Source organism: Ailuropoda melanoleuca, chromosome 12, assembly GCF_002007445.2.
Source record: "Ailuropoda melanoleuca isolate Jingjing chromosome 12, ASM200744v2, whole genome shotgun sequence".
Classification (NCBI taxonomy): Eukaryota; Metazoa; Chordata; class Mammalia; order Carnivora; family Ursidae; genus Ailuropoda; species Ailuropoda melanoleuca.
The window spans coordinates 28,058,446-28,079,551 of record NC_048229.1 but is presented as its reverse complement, the minus strand read 5'-3'; the positions used below and the strand labels follow the sequence as shown (position 1 = coordinate 28,079,551).

At 39.3% G+C, this 21,106-nt stretch overlaps 1 protein-coding gene across 4 annotated transcripts in view; it reads right to left on the bottom strand.

Annotated features, from left to right (window-relative positions):
- The window catches only part of LOC100482033 (putative protein ZNF720), a 181,386-nt gene that overhangs the window by 45,634 nt on the left and 114,646 nt on the right, over nt 1–21,106 (bottom strand). Inside the window, exon 7 of one of the 4 annotated variants that reach the window (XM_034639104.1) lies at nt 13,207–15,573. The exons of the other annotated variants lie outside the window; for them this stretch is intronic. Coding sequence (XP_034494995.1) covers nt 13,934–15,573 — 1,640 coding nt within the window. The 3' untranslated portion in view covers nt 13,207–13,933. Of the gene's footprint in view, nt 1–13,206; nt 15,574–21,106 lie in introns of those variants that run through there. 4 annotated transcript variants of the gene reach the window in all.

The window sequence follows — 21,106 nt, the reverse complement described above, 5'->3', positions numbered from 1 at the left end:
GCCCTTCCAGAAGAAGACCTGTTCTTGGATTCTCTCCTCTGTCTGACAATCAACGCTTCATCCAGAAATCCGTACACAGAACAGCCTCCATGGTCTGAGACTGGAGTGTAAGTTCCAGCCCAGGGCACATATATACCCTGAATGGGTATTTAACTGACCACTGAAGACCAGGTGCACAGGTCCAGCTTCCAGGGTTTAAACGCAGAAGTCCAGCCTATATATGACCCATTTTTACGTCTGGAGAACCAAGGACACAGTCCACCTAAAACAATTCATGCCCATCTGTGTATCTGACTGTGTTCTTCATGGGCTAATATCCTCATTGAAGATGACCACTATAAGCATTACCCCAGAGTGTCATTCTCAAAGCAGGTTCCCAAGACAGGCCCCATTGGCATCACTTGAGTACTTGCAAGAACAGAAAATTGCGGGTGGGGGGTTATAGCCCAGCCCAGAATTATTGTAATGATAACATGGGAGGAGGCCTAGAAATCGGAGATTTTTACAAGTGCATCAGGTGATCCTGATGCAAGATATGACAGCCTCTGCAGTAACTAAGTCACAGGTCATCCCTGAATTATGCACAGACAAGTCACTCTTATAAATCCTCTATATGTAGTGATGTTAGTGGTGTGACACACACAAATACACACAAAACACATTTTTCTCCATAAACAAATCTGACTCTAACATAATCTCTTATGGCTTCCTGGTCTTCCAGGTCTCACTTCCCTCAATGCCCTCCTCCAGCTTCCTGGGATCACCCACAAATACACTTCTCATCACATTCTTTCTTCAAAATAATCCAACTTAGAGTGAATTGGAAATTATTCAAATATTTCATCAATAAGATAGGAAACACATAGCGTCAAATGGTAATAAATGTTATAATTTATAATGGACTTGAATATAGAATTCTCACTATGAATTGGCATTTGATGATTTTTGCTATAAGAGCATAAATAATGGGATTCCTGGGTGGCTCAGTGCATGAAGCGCCCATCTATTGATTTTGGCTCAGGTCATGATCTCGGGGTTCTGAGATTCATCCCTGCGCTGGGCTCTGCACTGGGTGTGGACCCTACTTAAGATTCTTACTCTGCCCCTCACCCTACCCAGGTACACTCTCTCTCTCTCTCTCAAAAAAAAAAAAAAAGAAAAAGAAGAAAAGCAATAAAAATGATATATGTAAATTATAGAGTACACAGATAAAAGATAGGATATGAGTGAGTATTGGTGACATAAAGACAGTAAGGAGGGACAGAAAAAGTAGAATTTTGCATGCTACTGAAAATATGAAGTTAAAATAGTTTGTTACAGCTTTGAGAAGTTTTAAGTAATCTCCAAGGTAACAGGACAAAAAAACTATAAAAGCCATAAAAAGGAAATGAGAATGGTATCAAAGCTGTCATTATAAACATCAAACATAATGAAACACAATAAGAGAGGGAAACAGGGATAAAATATCCACAAGAAGCATAGAAAACTGAAAACACAATAGCAATAGTCCTTCCCTTTCAGTAATTATGTTCTCGGTAAGTACATTAAACTCCCCCCATTAAAAGGCATAAAATAAAGGCCCCTGGGTGGTGCAGGCAGTTAAGCATCCAATTCTCAGTTTCAGCTCAGGTCATGATCTCAGGGTTGTGGGATCGAGCCAGCTCAGCATGCAGCATGGAGTCTGCCTTGGACTCTCTTCCCTCCGCCCCCAGTCCCTCATCCCCCTCCCTGGAATAAATGAATGAATCTTAAAAAAAAAAAAAAAAAAGCCATAGAGTTGCTGAGTAAAACACAACATCTGACAACCTCCCATCTACAAGAGTCCCACTAAATCTAGGGACACACGTAAAATACAAGTCAAAGTATGTAGATTTCATGCAGATGGAAAGCAAAGGTCACGGGTAGCCATATTAATATCAGACAAATACACATTAAGTTCATAGAGTGTTAGTACAGAGAAATGACAATATATGTAAAGAAATGAAATAACCCGGATACCATAACAATTATAATTATGTGTGCCCCTAACATCAGAGATCCCATGTTATGTGAAGAATCCAAGACAGAACTGAAGCAAGAAATCAACAGTGTCACGGGAGCAGCAGAAGTTAACTGGATAGAAAGACCACCCTCAAGCCCAGTAGGGAGAGCACTTGAATCACATAAAAGACCAATTACATATAATGACATATACAGACAACTCCACCAAGCAAGAGCAAAATATACATATCTTCTCAATCACACATAGAACATTCTGTAGTATAGACAACCTGTTTGTCTACAAAACAAGTCTTAACAAATTTAAGAAGATTAATATCATACCAGTATCTTTTCTGACCACCGTGGAATGAAACTAAGAATGAACAGCAGATGGGAAATGAAAATGCCACACATACTTGGAAATTCAACAACATGCTCCTGAACAGTCAATGGGTTAAAATGAAATTGAAAAATAACCAGTAAATATCTTGAGACCAGTGAAATGAAACACAATATACTCAAACACACGGAAATCAGATAAAATAAGTGCAAGGAAACACTCAGTCGAGTTTAAAGGCAACCTGAGAAATGGAAGGAAATTTGTCACAGAGTCTCTAGAGCATAAGGATTTAATATCAAGTATATAGAAAGAACTTTTGCAACAACCACCAAACAGCAACTAGCATTATTAATAACTGGACAAAGTTTTCAATGGGGACAATCCAAGGAAGATATAAAAATGGACAAGAATATGAAAGATGCTCAAAATCACTATTCATTAGAGAAATAAAAATCAGTGAGTCATCACCTCACACCTGTTCAGATCCCATTATTACAAAACCAAAAAACCTACATGTGTTGGAAAGGCTCAGGTGAGACTGAAACCCTTGTGCACTGCTAGAGGAAACGCAAATGGTGCAATCACTACGGAAAACGGAATAGAGATTCTTCAAAACCTTTAAATCATATTATCATATGACTCAGCCATCCCACTTGACAGTATGTAACCAAAGACTTCAAAGTAGGATCTGCGAGAGATCATAAGCAGATTCACAGCAGCATTATTCACAAAAGCCAATAATAAATGAACGCAACAGAAATGTTCAAGAATGCATAAAGAAAATGTAGCCTATACATGCACTAAAATAATATTCAGCTTCGAAAAAGGAGACACATCTTGTCACTTTATACAACATGGTTAAAACGTGATGGTGTTAAGGGAAATAAATGAGTCACAGGAACATATACACTATGATTTCACTTAAGTGACGGACCTAGTGTTCACGAACAGTAGGAAGGAAGGAAGGAAGGAAGGAAGGAAGGAAGGAAGGAAGGAAGGAAGGAAGGAGGAAGGAAGGAAGGAAAGGGGGAAGGGAGAAAGAATAAGTTCTAGGGTCTTAGAGACAAAAGTGGAAGTGGCTACTTAACAGGTATTACGTTTCAACTCTGCAAGATGAGAAAATTCCAGAAATTGTTTTTCCAATAATGTAAATACACTTAACACTTTAGTTACTACCTGAGACAAATTTTATCTGAGTGACCCATCTGTATGACAGGGCAAACAACTAGTTACCAAACATCTGCTCATCTTATTGCTCCGTGAAGTCCATTTCTCCACTTCAAAGCCCCAGACCCCCCTCCATATAAAGGATGACCTATATATACTTCATTTTGTCTAAGTCTTTGAGATTTCCATGTCTGTGAAGGTTCCTTCTACTTAAGAAATTTAATTTCATCTATCCTGTTAATCTGTCCCATTACAATTGGATTCTTAGTCCAGGTAGAAGGACCTTGAAGGGGACAGAAATTCATGCCCCCTAACAGGATCAACACAAATTTGATCGAATGAAGCCAGCATTGATCTCGTCAGCTCAGGTGAAAGAATGCACACTACAGGTCATATATCCCCAGGCACAGCTGTACCGGACACGGGACATGTAGCCTCGGCTCAAGACATAGGAACGTGACCCCACTAGCTCACAAGTAGTTACTCAGCACTACCCTGCAGATAGAACTACCAGATGCAAATAAGAAAACCTCTAACGTTAAGAAGAAACATTTTTTTTTCTGATTTAAAAGTCTTTTGAGGTAGACTACACCTCTGGGGTATAAAGTAAAGCATCACCAGAAAGTATCAATTAACATCTGCTAACATGGCCTCATGGGTCCATAATTTTTCTGTTTTTTCCAGTTTCACCTTAGGCCACAAACTTACACCACTTGTATTATTTGTGAGGAGTGTATGAAAACAGAATTGTTCAAATTCACCTCATTCTAACAGTAAGGCAATGAAGTACAATGGAAGGCTGAATTCTAGCTGTAATTTTTTTTGTAAAATAACATTTTCAAATATACTTAAATATAGAGGTTTTTATGACACAATTTGATTTACACATCAATGAAAAATTAATATATATAACAATACAGAGAAAGAAGAATTTAATTTGTACTGGAATAAATACTACATGTACAAAGCACATATAGTGAAAATGGGTCACAATAAATGAAAGTGGAAACATCATTTTGCTCAGTCAATAAAGAAAGCCCTTGACACTTCCAATCCTACATAATCAAATTTAATTATTCTTGCTGATTTAGGACACAAAACAAATATAGATCCCAGGGCTTAACTTTCAGATGTACCAGCATACATGAATCACTACAGTGATCCAATTTAAGGTCAGTAGGGACCAGTAAATCATGGCCTGAGAGTGAATGAGTTCCTTTTTCCATTAGTGCTGTCAGGCTAGGATTATTGTGTTATTAGATTTTCTTAAAAGGACTTCACATTTTCTCAAATATTCAGGAGAAATATATTTTCCGTCTGAGCTGTACGCTAGGATTGATGTGCTTTGGTCTTGAATATAGGAGATAGATGAGTTGTAAAATTGCGTTTATAAGTTTATACAATCTGGACTGTATTGGCCTGAAGAGTGTAACTGCCAAACTTGTACAATTGTTATTAAAAGGGGATGCAAGAGAAGTTATTAGGAAATGCAGACACACAATCTATACAAATTGTTAGTTTAATATATCCCATTGTATAGAACACCAGAAGTATGCAATTATAAAGCAGAGAGTTTGTTAGGACTCTAATATTAGTCACCCTTTTATATTTCTTCTGATATAGACATATCACAAATGTCACCTGTCCAAGACTTGGTCCATTTGATCTCAACCTATGAATATATTACATGTAAGCAAAAAGTCATACCAAAAGCAATCGCTCTATTTTAAATGTACAAAATAGAATTTGAAATTAAACCATCATGACCAAAAAAAAAAAGAGCTTAGTTTAAAAGGACTGTGCATATCAAAAAGTTACCTTTAAGAAGACTATGATGGAAAATATGAAATGACTCTCGAGTATGGCACGTTCATTTTGCAATGAGAGAAATAAGGCATCTGGTCGGGAAGACCTCACTTGGTAAATAACTTAGTCTGTGACAACACCAGAGAAATTTCTTATTACTTGGAGTTTTATCATAAGCTCATTTTGGTGAGGATTAGTCCTCTTCTGCTTATAACAGTTTACAGATATCTGAGAGGCTTTGTGGTACTGGTTCTGTGCTCGTGTTGTTGAAGTTGTTTTTTGGATAGCAATGGGAAACGGTGTGTCTGATCTACCTCCCCACTTGAAGCCCATTAGGCTGCATGTTATAAAAATTGCTTGGTGTTCAGTTATTACTCTATTAAAAGGAAGGTGATTTTCTCTTGTGACACTGCATGGTCACAATACACTTTAGAGTCAGGAGAAGCACAGATTGCAAGTCTGTGGCCCAGACGCATTTGCCTCTTAGAATTTTAAAATTCTTCACAATGTGGCCAATTTAAATGTTTAATACATTATGTAGATGAGATTCTGGGGGTGCCTGGGTGGTTCAGTCAGTTAGGCGTCTGGCTTCTGCTTAGGTCATGATCCCAGGGTCCTGGGATCTAGTCCCACGTTGGGCTCCCTGCTCAATGGCAAGCCTGCTTCTCCCTCTCCCACTCCCCCTGCTTGTGCTCTCTCTCTGTCTCTCCGTCAAATAAACAAATAAAATCTTAAAAAAAGAAAACAAGGAGATTCTGAATGAATCCAAAGACAAAGGACATTAGCTCCTCTCAGTTGACTGGCAGAGTCAACTTCAGCACCCAGCAGCCGTCCCACAGGGATTCCCACTCGTGATACAAATAATTTAGATGCTCCATCAGGGGAAGCACAGAAGAATCAGCCACTTAGCATGCTGAGCACTTTGAATTTAGGCAAGTTAACTCCAGAGAAAACCAAGACACAAAATACAATCCACCATCTCCAGGGTGACACCTGAAAGAGCAAGATCACTGTAATTAGCACATTCATTCACAAATAAAATCCCATAGGTGGTGCTGGGCATCTCAGCCCACTAGGATGGACAATAAACCATCACAAGGGGAAAAAGGTGATGGAGAACAACCTTCCAACAATCTGGTGGGACTGATGTTTAACACACATACATTACGTAGTTTCAAGTCTCTAAGTAAATAGAAAATTATACTGATCATCTTAATGCTGAGGTGGCTTAAGTGAAATACTTGATTTGCGTACTTTTACGCATCCTCCTCCAGAGAGCCAACTAGTAAACAAATCAAATGTGATACCTATTTTGACTACGACTTAGAACCTTTAAAAGGAGACACTGAGAAGATAGAATCGAGGCAGGAAACATATAACGGACTTCCTGAAATAGGGACAAGACTGAGCTCAAACATGTCAAGAGCTATACAAGTATCTATTACCGCTGCACCTTCTTTTTACACTTTTAATAGGATGCCAAGAAATGAGGCATTGAAGTTAAATCCTCTGTCAGAGGACAAGACTACTCGTTCCCTCAAAGGTCCTTCTAGTTGGACTAAGAATCAACTTAACACGAGACAGTTTACCAAGAGAAAATCAAATGAAATATGTGTAAATACAGGGAATCCACATAGGCATAGAAATTCAAAAGACCGTCAGGCAAAATGAGGTATGAGTGTCATCCCGAACTGCGTAAAGGGGGTAGGGGCCTGGAGCTTCACAGGAAAAGAACACACTTCACAGGGCAGTAAGAAGAGCAGCTATTTGGTAGAAATTTGTGCTTACGGATGAGTCACTGAGGTAAACTTTCTCACTGTTAATACCTCTTATTCAGGGAAAGACCCCCCATCTTAGATTCTTCTGTGTGGCTAAGTGGGGAGGAAATGTTTTCCTGAGCCTCCAGGTTCTCAAGTGCCTTCAAATCAAATGATCCAAAGGCCAAAGTGACACATTTGGTGAGGGGGGGGAAGGAGGGGATGGAGAGGTTTCCCTGAACCCCTTCAGTTCCCCCATCTGAAACTTCCTTGGGACTTACACATATTAAAAGTTGACCTGGTAGACTGCTTCATGTCACTGATCCAGGACCTTCGTCCAGACAATAGATCAGTAAAAGTCAAAACTCATTTCAGGAGGCAATGATCCCGGTCTACTTTCAAAGGTAGCCCAGGGGTTCAAGTCAGGTTATTAAATGAGACATTGATATGAAAACAAATGAATGTGCTTAATGATCAGATCAAATGTTAAGCCAGATTCTGATTTCTTCTTTTTTTTTAAGATTTTATTTCTTCATTAGAGAGAGAGAGAGCACACAAGCAGGGGGAGGGGCAAAGGGAGAGGGAGAAGCTGACTCCCTGCTGAGCAGGGAGCCCAGTGTGGTGCAGGACTCAAACCCAAGACCCTGGGATCATGACCTGAGCTGAAAGCAGACATTTAACCAACTGAGCCACCCAGGCGTGCTGCCATTGTCTGATTTCTAAGGGTGGCAGCTCAACAGACTTCTAGATGGTACATTTGAAGCATCTTAGGATAGAGTGAGGGTAAGTAGGGGCAACCTGACGGATGTTCCTTAGTTTTCAAATGCATCTGGTAATACTTTTAGTGGACCACAGAGCCACAACACTAAGACTGTCTATACATGACCTATTATGACGATTTCTTTACATCAAGATATTTATATTAAGCTACAGAGCTACATGGAAAAAGGCAATTTTAGTTCTCAAATGATTCCAAGTCAGAAAGGGGAGAGAGGGGCGCCTGGGTGGCACAGCGGTTGGGCGTCTGCCTTTGGCTCAGGGCGTGATCCCGGCATTATGGGATCGAGCCCCACATCAGGCTCCTCTGCTATGAGCCTGCTTCTTCCTCTCCCACTCCCGCTGCTTGTGTTCCCTCTCTCGCTGGCTGTCTCTGTCTCTGTCGAATAAATAATAATAAAAAAAAAAAATCTAAAAAAAAAAAAAAAAAAAAAAAAAAAGAAAGGGGAGAGAAATATCAAAATGTTAGGGCGCCTGGGTGGCACAGTCCAATAAGCATCCAACTCTTGGTTTCGGCTCAGGTCATGATCTCAGGGTCGTGAGATCAAGCCCTGCTTCGGGCTCCATGCTCATCATGGAGTCTGCTTGGGATTCTCTCCCTCTCCCTCTGTCCCTCACTCTGTGCTCTCTCTCTCTAAAATAAATCTATAAAAAAATCAAAATGTGAGTTTGGGGACTTAAAGCCTGATATTGGAGGACTCTAGAAGAAATAAGGATGTAGTCCAGTTGATGATGAATATTATTAAAAATCTCATAACTATAAACGTGTTACTGAGACATATTTCTCTCTATAATCATCTTCATTTTTACCAAAGATAGCCAAACTAACACTGATTTGATTGCAAAAGAAGTCTAACAAAAAATCTTGCCCTGGGGTGCGCCTGAGTGGCTCAGTGGGTTAAGGGGTTGCTTTCGGCTCAGGTCATGATCCCATAGTCCCAGGAGAGAGCCCTATAGGGGGGAAAGCCTGCTTCTCCCTCTACCCCTCAGGCCTCTCCTGAGCTCGCTCTCTCTCTCTCACTCTCTCAAATAAATAAAAATCTTAAAAAAAACAAAACAAACAACTTGTCCTGATTATTTACATAAATGCAGGAAGAACAGGATTTGACCTATCAAATCTTTAAAAATAGCTTTTCTGGAACTTTTCATAAGGAATCTCAAGATTGAACCTTTAATAGCCTCTCCACACTGGAAGCCATGCCATAAACTTGCCACCAGACTGTCTACAATAACAACAGATCTGGGCAAATTCCTCTCTTCATGAAGACCCCTAACTATCCCTAGGTTCCTACACCTCTTAGGAAATTACCTTCTTTGCTCTCCTGGTAAGGCTGCTGGGAACTCTGTAAACAAGGTGTCAGGCTGATGCTTCCAAGGGGGCTTTACTGGCTCCATAAAGTCAATCTTAGTTCCTTACAGTTGTCATCATACCTGAGTCCATGGCAGCTTTTCCTCAGCTATGACATTTGAGTCAAAGCCTTGGTTACATAACCAGTGTTTTCAACTATGTCTCTTCACAGTGAGAACAGATTCTTATTGAAATTGCAAATACATATTGCTAAATACATATTGGCTAAAATATAATAGTTACCTCAACTTTCTGGATTCTGGAATAATCAGGTGGGGAGAATAGATAAGTGTTTCAATTTGTTTAAAAGGTATATTTTGTGTCCTCGTGCAAGTCAGTTAACTTAAGAAAAAAAGTTTTCTTGGGGCCCCTGGGTGGCTCAGATGGTTGAGTGTATGCCTTCGGCTCAAGTCATGATCTCAGGGTCCTGGGATCAAGCCCCACATCGGGCTCCTGGCTCAGCGGGGACTCTGCTTCTCCCTCTCCCTGCCCCTCCCCCTGCTTGTGCTCTCTCTTTCTCCTTCTCAAATGAATAAATAAAATCTTTTAAAAAAGAAAGAGAAAGAAAAGTTTTCTTAAGTCTGTAAAAAACACTTAAAAGGAGTTTTTTCAATTCCAGTTAGTTAACAAACACTGTAATATTAGTTTCATGTGTACAATAGTGACTCAACAATTCCGGGGCACCTGGGTGGCACAGCGGCTAAGCATCTGCCTTCAGCTCAGGGCGTGATCCTGGCGTTATGGGATCGAGCCCACATCAGGCTCCTCCGCTATGAGCCTGCTTCTTCCTCTCCCACTGCCCCTGCTTGTGTTCCCTCTCTCGCTGGCTGTCTCTATCTCTGTCAAATAAATAAAATCTTTAAAAAAAACAAAAAACAAAAAACAATTCCATGCAACACCCACCGCTCAAAACAAACGCGCTCCTTAATTCCCATCCTTTATTTCACTCACCCCCACCAACCTCTGCTCTGGTAACCATCAGTTTCTTCTCTCTACTTAAGAGTCTCTTTCATGATTTGCTGTCTTCTTTTTTATTTTTCTCTTGGCTTGTTTCATATATTTCCACATATGAGTGAAAATATATGGTATTTCTTTGACTTCTTTTGCTTAGCGTAATACTCTCTAGCTCCAACCATGTCACAGCAAATGGCGAGATTAAATTTTTTAATGGCAGTAATATTCTATTACCCCTCTCCTCCCCACACACAAACACAATGTCTTCTTTAACCATTTATCAGTCAAAGAATACTTGGGACTGACTGTTTGAAGCAGAAATGTTCATTGCCACTGGCTATTGAACTGCTGCTCCAACAAATCCATGGCACAGACGGAGCCAAAGAATGGGACTATACCCATCATGGGGCTGACTGAAGGGAGGAAGGTCCCACGCAGCAGTGAGCCAACTTCCATGAAATGTCACATACCTACAGTGGATCTAAACTTGACTGGAGTTGTACACCTGGGATATTAGTGCTTAGATGCAACCACAGCACATGCCTTGCTGATCCTGCCTATTCCGCTGTCCAGAGGCTTCTTCATGTCCAAAATCCACTTTATCATGTGGTATTTTAAAGCAACATTCAAATGACTGCCTCATGCAATACCCCTCCTCCATCAATTACCACTGATCTAGGCCTGGGCAAACAGTCATCATTAACATCCAAAAGAATCTGGTCCTCAGTAACACACAGGAATTCAATTAAATCATGAAAACAAAGTAGGAGTTCCCTACTCTCCAGAAACCCACCACATGTGCCAATTCCTTTTCCCCATTACATGTATGCATCAGATGACACCACCAAGAGCTGTCTGTGCCTTTGCAGTGGCTAGAGGGAGCCGCCTCTGCTCCCCTCCCACACTGGAAAGAGTTCTTCACATTTTTTTGGTTTGTTTTTTTAAGATTTTATTTATTTATTTCAGAGAGAGAGAGAGAGAGCATAAGTGGGGGGAGACAGGCCAAGAAAGAGGGAGAAGTAGACATGGGGCTCAATCCTGGGACCCTGAGATGATGACCTGAGCTGAAGGCAGACACTTAACCGACTGAGCCACCCAGGCGCCCCTCACATTTTCTTTTAATAGGTCTTATCTTTTTAAGGATGGTGCCTGCATCGTGTTTTACATCCCAGTGCTAAATGTCTGAATATCCATTGGCCTTGCACTTCTCTCATCTCAATTCAGTGTTTACTGAGGAAACTCCAGCTACAGCACAAGCAAGGAAGAATTTCCGTGATGCCTAAATAGCTGGAAACAAAAATGAGGATAAACAGAACTGGAGATCTGGAGATAACTAGGAATATAAGTAGAAGTTATTTTTCTAAATCCAGGGAGTCGGTGTGGGACCCAGGAAAGGTATCCTCTCTCCATATGCAGAAATCATGCCAATTCTTCATCTTCTGTATTTTCTACCTTCTACTTGAGGCTACAGTATCACTCCTATTGGAATAGTTTCTCCTACTCACAGGGTACCTATTATACACCAAGCATTAATATGAGTGTATGCTTACTTCACAGAAATATCAAAACACCGCCACGTATGAAGTGGGGCACATACCTTTATTTGGGGCCATGGTGCATTGCTTTAAAGTCCCAAGACTAAGTCCAGATTGGGTCATTCAAGCTAAAACAGGTTTAGGTAAGCTCTATGGGAGTCTTCTCTAAAGGACACATGAGGGAAAGTCATGGTAGTCAGGGGACATGTTTGCTCACAAGGGTGGACTGGGGATGTGAACAGAAGTCACAGTAACTTGTGACTCTGCAGAGTGTCATCTAGGGAACACACTAGTGAGAAGGACAAGTGTCAGTTCAAGTCTCCTGCAAAAGTACTGCCTACACAAAATGTATCCCAACTAGCATTACTATGGAGTACTTGAGCTAATCAGTCAGTAAGACCCCCATATAATCTATAATATGTCCATGATAATATCCCAGTTAAGCCCTACGAGGAGAAAATGATACAATAGATAAAGTAGGATAAAAATAATCACACATTATTTAAACTTTAGGCCAATGAAAAAACAGATATCTAGGTATATTATTCTACTCCATTACCAAATATGTGATAGATTCCATCAGTTACCTACAACCTTTACATAGGTTAACATTGGTGGTGGGATAACACTTCATTCATTACTCATCCATGATAATACATTCAATTATGTTTTAGTAATTAAAATGTTAAGCTCACATATGAACTAAGTTATGAATTTCAAATGCACTCTATGATCCTTATTCAAAATACAGAATACAAGTGTTAAAAAGCACTCGTATGCGGATATATGATGTGGATGTAGTGATTTCCATAATTTTCACGCACGAGGTCATTCTTAAAGAATGTGTATATATAATTATATACCATTTTAGGGAAAAATTAGCTCTCCTCTTTCTGGTACCTGTGAGGATTTCTTCATTTCAACCACATCACCTGACATCCTCTACCTCTAACTATAGCTGTTATGAGGCTACATCAGTATTTTACTGGACTGCCACCTCTTTTTCCTCAAAGACCAGATGGTAAAATATTTTATTTAGACTATCCAGGAAGTTCTTTAGCTTTAATAAATGGAGAAGTATGCTGTTCCGAACACAATTTTCATGATAACTTACATTAACCTTATAACCACAAACAGCATCTCCATTTAGATTTTCTTTTTATATTGCATATTATATTGTCCTACTTCTCCCTGGACGATTAGATATGCGAGTCCCAACAAATGAAGAAGGGCACCTCATATCTTTGATACAGCAACAATCAGCCACATACTTTCACACACTCACTAGGTATAAATGAATTTTCCGAAGTGATTTGAGAGTACAAATATATTAATGTTTGCTAGTCAACAAATCCCAGATAGGATCAATGGAAAAAAATAAAAGCACATATTGAAATTAATTATACTTATGTAAAAATCCATCCACTTAAACCTTTGAAGCATATAATAGCACACACACTAAGTGTTTAACTTTGTATTATTCCTTCTAAGGAATAGTTTGATGTAAAGTCTGAATAGATTGACTCATGTACTGCTTTCTACTTGATTTCTGTGATATTTATTGACATTTGATGTTCACTTACATACATTTCTAAATATTTACATCTTTCAAGTTACTTTCGTTTATGAACTCTCTGGTGTTTGCTACAGTGAATATTTAAACTGAAAGTCTTTCCTCATTCGTTATGTTTCTAGGGTTTGAATCTAGTGTGCATTTTGGGATACTAAGTATAGACTGAATTCCAGTTAAAGGCACTGCAACTTTGTCTGCATTTTACAGTTTCTATCCTGTATGATGGCTATGATGTTGAGTAAGCTGTGAGTTCCAGCTAGAGGCTTGCCAACACTCTTTATACTGTAATTTTTCTCCTCGGTATAAACTCTGAGATACAGAAAAGGGTTGAGCAGTTTAAAAGTTTCCCCATGTTCTTTACATTTATAACTTTTCCCCCAGTATGAATTCTGTCATGTTGAATGAGGCTTGACCTCTTATTAAAGACCATGCCAAATTCTTTATATTTGCAAAATCCACCCCAGCATACATTCTCTGATCAGGAATCAGGGTTCAACATTGCTTAAAGGCCTTGCCACATTCTTAACAATTTCACGGTTCCTCTCCAATATGAATTCTCAGATGGGAGGTACGGGGTGAGTAGTCCTTAAAAGTTTTCTCACATTCTTTACACTTGTAATGTTTGCTCCACTATAAATTCTGGCAACGAGTAAAGGTTGGACAGTGATTAAAGGCCTTCCCACATTCTTGACGTTGTCAAGTATGAGTTCTGTGATGTTGACGCAGGTGTGAGTGCTGGATAAAGGCGTGGCCACATTCCTTACATATGTAGGGTCTCTCTCCAGTATGAATTCTGTGATGTCGAGTCAGGTGTGAGTGCCGGTTAAAGGCCTTTCCACATTCTTTGCATACAAAAGGTCTCTCTCCAGTATGAATTCTGTGATGTTCAGTAAGCTTTGAGTGCTGGTTAAAGGCCTTGCCACATTCTTTACATTGGTAAGGTTTCTCTCCAGTATGAATTCTGTGATGTCGAACAAGGTATGAGTGCCGGTTAAAGGCCTTGCCACATTCTTTACATACATAAGGTTTCTCTCCAGTATGAATTCTGTGATGTTGAGTAAGGTTTGAGTGCAGGTTAAAGGCCTTGCCACATTCTTTACATATGTAAGGTTTTTCACCACTGTGAATTCTGTGATGTTGAGTAAGGCTTGAGTGATGGTTAAAGGCCTGGCCACATTCTTTACATTTGTATGGTTTCTCTCCAGTATGAATTCTGTGATGTTGAGTAAGGTTTGAGTGCTGGTTAAAGGCCTTGCCACATTCTTCACATTGGTATGGTTTCTCTCCAGTGTGAATTCTTTGATGTCGAGTAAGCATTGAGTGCTGGTTAAAGGACTTGCCACATTCTCTACACTGGTAAGGTTTCTCACCAATATGCATTGGCTGATGTTGAGACAGTGTTGAGTGCCAGTCAAAGGCTTTACCACATTCCTCACAAATGTAACTTTTCTGTCCAGTAGCAACTGTGTTATGTATGTTTAGTCCTGATTGACTAAACATGTTCCCAGGTGTATTACATCTGTATGAGTTGTTTTCCATGTGAATTCTCTGATAATCACCAACATGGGAGGACTGGTTAACAGGTTTCCCATATTCATTATATTTATAAGGATTCTCTCCCACAGGGATACTCTTATATATAATAAGGTTGGAGCTTTGATAAAAGACTTCCTCAAATTTATCAAAATTATAATGGCTCTCTGGAAAATGAGTCCTCAGAGGTTTATTAACATTGGAACACTGGTTAAATTTGTTCTCAGATTCGCTGCATTGAGCAATTCTGTTTTCATCGAATATGTTCTGATAATTTTGTAGCGTGAACTCCTCAGTGAAGGACCTCTCAAATGGATCCCACATAGCACTTTGTTCTTCATTTTTAAATGTCTGATTTTCAGAAATATTTGACTCAAAGGTCAATCCAATCCTACTTTCAAAATGGTTCAAATAATTATTTTTAGCATGAACTAGGTAACTTTCCAGATTTTCCAAATTTTCATTCTCCAGATATGTATGTTTGACCATTTGATTTAAGCCCTTGCTTACAGAAACACACTGCTTTGCAGAAGAAGCAGGATTAAGAAGGGAGGTTTTCCAAAGTGTTTTATATCCATCATCATTTTGGGCAGTGAGATTCATATTATGGACAGTTGTCTCAGTTTGGATATGTCCTCCATGATATCTTTGATGCCCTTTACTTTCCCCATCATTTTTCCAGTCTATCATTAAGTGTAAATCCTCAAGGGCACTATGATTATATCTACCCACTGCCACGTTTTGGAAAGAAGCTTCTATGCACAGCTTTGGCAGGAAACTCTGGGTGCCATTTGAAGATATAGCTGAAAGATATCGAATAAGAGAAAAGTAAAATCATTCCACTTACTACTCTCAGATGAATATAATGAAAACTTCTAATATGGAAAAATAAAATCAATCAGAACTTCAGCAAGATGGTTAAGAAGGAATCATCAGGGCTTCATTCCTCCAGAGACACATAAACTTGCAGCCAATGTACCCATATCATAGCCTAACAGATAGTTCTGTAGTATTGTCAAACTGGAGCACACATCACTTTCCTATACCTAAAAAATCAGGAAAAGTACCATTTGAACCTAAAATTAGCAGCAGGAAGGAAATTGAAACTTAAAATACAAGTAAAATAAGATATAGCAAAAAGAGAAAAACGTCAATAGGAAGAGTTGATTTTCCCGAAAAGAGCAACAGCAGTGACATACTTTTAACTAAATCAAGTAAGAATGAAAGAAAGAAGACCAACTAAAATCAGAAGTGAAGAAGTGAAAGCAGACACAGTATAACTGATACCACAGAAATAAAAAAATTATAAGGTGATGATGCATAATTATATGCCCAGAGATAGATAACTAAACAAGGTATATAAATTTAGAAAACGTATAACCTACCTGACTCCATTATAAATTTAAAGCAAAACAAAACAAAAAACCCTGATCTACCATTACTGAGTAGATTGAAAAAAACATGCCCAACAAATAAAAGTTCTGTGCCAGATGAATTCACTGGATAATTCAAAGAAACATTTAATGAGAACGTACTTCAAATCCCTCCAACATTTCCAAGAGGTGAAGAGAAGGGAAATTATCAAACACTCTCTGTGACACCAGCACTACCATATTAACAAAGCCAAGGAAGATACTATAAGCAAAGAAGACTACAAAATGCTACCTTAAAGACCAGTCATGCAAACTCCATAATAAAAGCAAGCAGACTAAATCAAAAGCACATTTTACAACATAATCAAGTGAGAATTCTTCCTGGAATTCAGGTGTGTTTCTACATACCAAAATCTATAAATTTCAGATTGCACATTAATAGAATGAAGTTCAAACATGACATTATATTAATTCATGTAGAACAAGTATGTAAGCATATGGGACACCATTTCATGATTAAAAACACTCAACAGTAGGAATAGAAGAGAAACTACCCCCACCTAATAAAGGCCACGTATGTACAAAAAGCAGAAATCCAACATATTTGAGAGTAAAAGACTGAAAACTTCTCCTATATAATCAGATACAAGGTAATAAAGAGACTTCGCCACTTCCAATCAATATAGTACTAGATATTCCAGTCAGAACAATTAGGCAAGAAAAAATGCATGACAGGAATCCAACTGATAAGAAAAAGAAAACTATCTCTGTTCACAGATGACATGCAATAGAAAACCCTAAAGAATCCTTATTTTCACTTTTATGCTATTTCATTTTTTGGTCATCACTTACATTGTTTATTTCTGCTCATTTTCCCCAGTAGACACTCCATTTCTTAAATTTTCTCATGCTATAAATGCTTAAGAAAAAAAGTTCAAATAACATTACACCACAACAAACTGTAGAACTGTTCATCTTTAAAAAAAGTATCTTGGCAAAACTTCGGTAATAGTAGAGCCTGAGTTTTACCAGATTGTGTGATGTTGAATTTGTGCAAGAGGAACAGAGACCAGTATACAGAGGCAAGTCTAAAAGAAGGTTCACAGTAGGTTTCAAAGTGCCAGTGGGAAGGCAAACATGATTAAACCAGAGAACATGTCAACAGATGCTTTTCCAGAGACGCAGACATGGGAGGCTAACTGATGTGTAAGAATTGTGGAACTCTCATCTCCTGTAAATGCCCTTCCCTCACTTCATAACGTCCTCCAGGGTTCCTGAAACCCTGTGGGATTTCACTGCAACAATGATAGGGAGTTTTGATACAAGTCCTAGTCCTCATGCTGACCGATGTCCTCTCCAATTTTTGTCTCTCAAGGATGATGATCTTCTATTCTAACCCGTGAATGCCCATAGGAAGGTCCATCTGTGTACAAAGGTGAATGATCTAGGGGCACCTGGGTGGCTAGTTTGGTTAAGATTTCAGCTCAGGTCCTGAACTCAGGGTCCTGGGATTGAGCACCCAGTGAAACCCAGTGTGGAACCCCGAATAGGGATCTGGGCTCAGCGGGGAGTCTGCTTGTACCTTGCACCTCCCCTGCTCTCTCTCAAATAAATAAATATCCTTTAAAACAAACAAACAAACAAACACAAAGTTGTTGATGTAGTCAAGTGGAAGAAGAAAAAGCCAAGTTCATTTAATGCTAGGGCTGAATCTACGGCTCCCTTATACCTCACGTATCCCTCAGGTTTAACCAAAGAATGATAAAAATTGATTTCTTTCTAGGTGGTGGGAAAAAAGAAGGAGGCACACTTCACGTGGGAACCAAGAGACTGATTCAAGGCTGAATGGAATCCAGCTTCGGTTCAAAGAAGAGTACTAAGTATAGTTAAAAACAAAAACAGAAAATACTTCTTTAATCTGAAGCACACTACTAGTTCTGGGCAGCCAAACCTTGAGAATGTACGCTCCACACAAAATTCCAGGTCTGCATCAGAGAAGATGAACAGTTTCAAAGGGCTCCTCAACATAGGGAAGAGGACCAAATAGGTGGGCCTGGAGTCCTTCCCTCCCTCCACTTTGCATTCAAGCTAATGTCACCCCTGCGTGGTGAACAGGATCAACCACTCCTCTCTGCGCCTCTTTTTATTTCTCCTTCTTCCTGTCACCATGCCAAACATATTCGTGGAAATAGCTCCCACTCTGACAAGTAATGCAGGTACAATCTGCTTCTGGTGCGACACGAGATTTCTTAGCACGGACCCCAGAGATTCCATAGTCTTTAAAAATACCAAGTTTTCCCTAAACTTTTACTAATTCCCACTGTTTCATGCTACAGAATCTCTTCTGTTTTCCATGCAAACCTCCTCCTAAAAACTGACTTTGCCTAAAATCAACAAGGGCAGGAAAATCAGTTGCGCTTTTGAATATCCCCAAAAGAATCCACTTATACAGAAAAGACTTCATAAGACATGTGGCCATTATTACATGCATGCTAATGGTTGAGAAATGAAAGAAAGCACATTGTGGAAAAAACAACTTAAGAAGCTCTCACAGAAATTACTGTTCTTCCATTTACCTCCCAGGTTGCTCAGTCTATGGGGACTCCAGGCTCTCCCATGTCCTCGTATTCACTTCTCCACCCTGCCAGACACACTCTCCTCCACAATTTACATTTTCTCCATTGCATTATTTATAAATTTGCATTCCTAACTCTATATCCTACCATGAATACCTAGGATTAGCTTCATTTGGAGAGTAGAAGAGCTTTCTTTACATGCAAGTTCTGAGGAAAGTACATATATATATGAAATTATATATACACACATATCTGTGTCTATTTCTTTTGAACTATAAAAATTTCACAACTACACATATTCCGTAATGTAACAAGTTGGTCTCTAACAGTTTTCCAGTGCTGGCATCAGACAGGAGACTCCTAGATCAAAGTCCAAGCATCTTATGGCTCATGACACAGCAAACACCCTAAACTTCGTCATCACACTGATTTCACTGGCCAGCTGCCCACCCCCAACTCATACAGGGAGACGCTGCACATGCAGTGGGTGTGTGTCGTATCTGTGAGACTCTGAGCATAGGAAGCCCCAATATCTTAGAGGAACATCTAGCATATCTGTCCAAAATTTGTCATGGAAGAGACATCTGTTTTCCTGTACAATTAACAAATCTGTCCTCTACTCAAAAGTAAGATACTATCAGTATATTCCAAAGCCTTTTTATACACAAGCATCAATGGAATGACAATGGAATAAAAACTTTCAATATCTCCATCCATAACACATGGAGAAACTTAAACCCATAGAGAATCATCTCCCAACAATATTCACCAGTCAGTTTGACCCTGGAGTAGCTCTTGCCTAATTTTCCCATATGTACACCACCTCATTAAACATTCATTAATCTGACACAGGATCTGGGATAACATCTATTCAGTGCATCAAGAAACGTTTTCCAAGGCTATGATGGCAAGAAATAATTCAGAAGAATCAGGTGAGCTGTATCATTCACTTCTGTAATGTCACTGTGTGTCTTGCATTCAACCAGGTAAAGAAATCCCAATACCCATGAGGGTCTACCTTAAATTTCTATAGTGAGCTTTCTAAGGGACATGGGTAAAGAAACACTAAACTGTGTGAAGGCATACACCTTATAGGTATGAGAGGTATGTACAGGATGAGAGGATTTTGTACTCCTTACCCAGGCAAAGTAAATAATGGATATGCTGGAATCATGGATTATTATAGTAAAAGGGCTGAAAAATGGAAAACACATAGAAATTAGGACACAGAATCGGGGCAGAGGTGTTCACCAACCATTATTGGGGGAATATTAAAGCATAGACTTAAAAGATGAGAGAGATGGTGTAAAGTAAAACAGAGGTGGTCACAAGGAAAAAATACTTTGGGTGGCCCTGAACGTAGGTGAAGATCTGGAGGAAACGATCCTATGAATGCACTTGACATACTATGTCTGCCTCTACTGGATGAAAATCAAGGAACCTCTGGTCCAGCTCATGAGCTCACAACATGATTTCAAGGAATAACAAGGCTGTATACACCAAATGTATGATTTTCTTCTGATATTCACAACAGTATCCAAAATTCATTTTCCTGTATGCTCTTTTGCGGCCCATTTGGCAGTGAGAGAGGAAAATGAAAGCCTCAACGTACGTGGAAGCTTCGACTTTAAGCTCCTCCTAACAAGCAGCTAATCTTAATGGTCTGGAAGACACCCAAGGCACACATTGCACCACAAGACACACACCCCTGGCCACTCTGTAAACATACCAAATAAGTGTGTATCTAGAATCAGGGCAGAAATACTTCCATCCAAAATCTGTCACTGTGGGTGGGCCTCCTTTAGAGACCATAATCAATGACTTGACTATACTCCTGTGTTTGCCAATAAAATCTTTAGAACTTAACCTACCTGAAGTGAAGTAAGGAGGGAAATAATGGTAAAACAGCAATCAGTTTGCCAAGATTCTAGCTACAGTCTACAACAAGTAAATTTTTGCTACTGCCAAGCCTCTGGAGGCCATTCTGCTATGGGAAATAGGAATAATCATTCATCAGAGCAAACAGGTGCATGGAAGGTTCATGACATCAAAACTGACATTGGACATATGGTCCTGGGAGACTGATAAATATCACCAGATGCAAGAAAAGACAGAGATAAATCACAGACATCTGCTCCAATGTTGTGGTGATATTAATCCACGTGAAGTTTTGTGCAAGCAAATGAAAAGGAAACACAATAGAACATTTCCAGAATACGTGTCAATTTGTTCTCAGATTGGATGGGAAAAAAGAAAAAGAATATAAAACTTCAATTACTACACAAACCATGCAACACATTGACTTTTAATAGATTTCTGATTAACACTGCAAAAATAGTGGTAGAAAAACACAAAGGATTCCATCTCTGTGGTCTTGGTATAAGAGA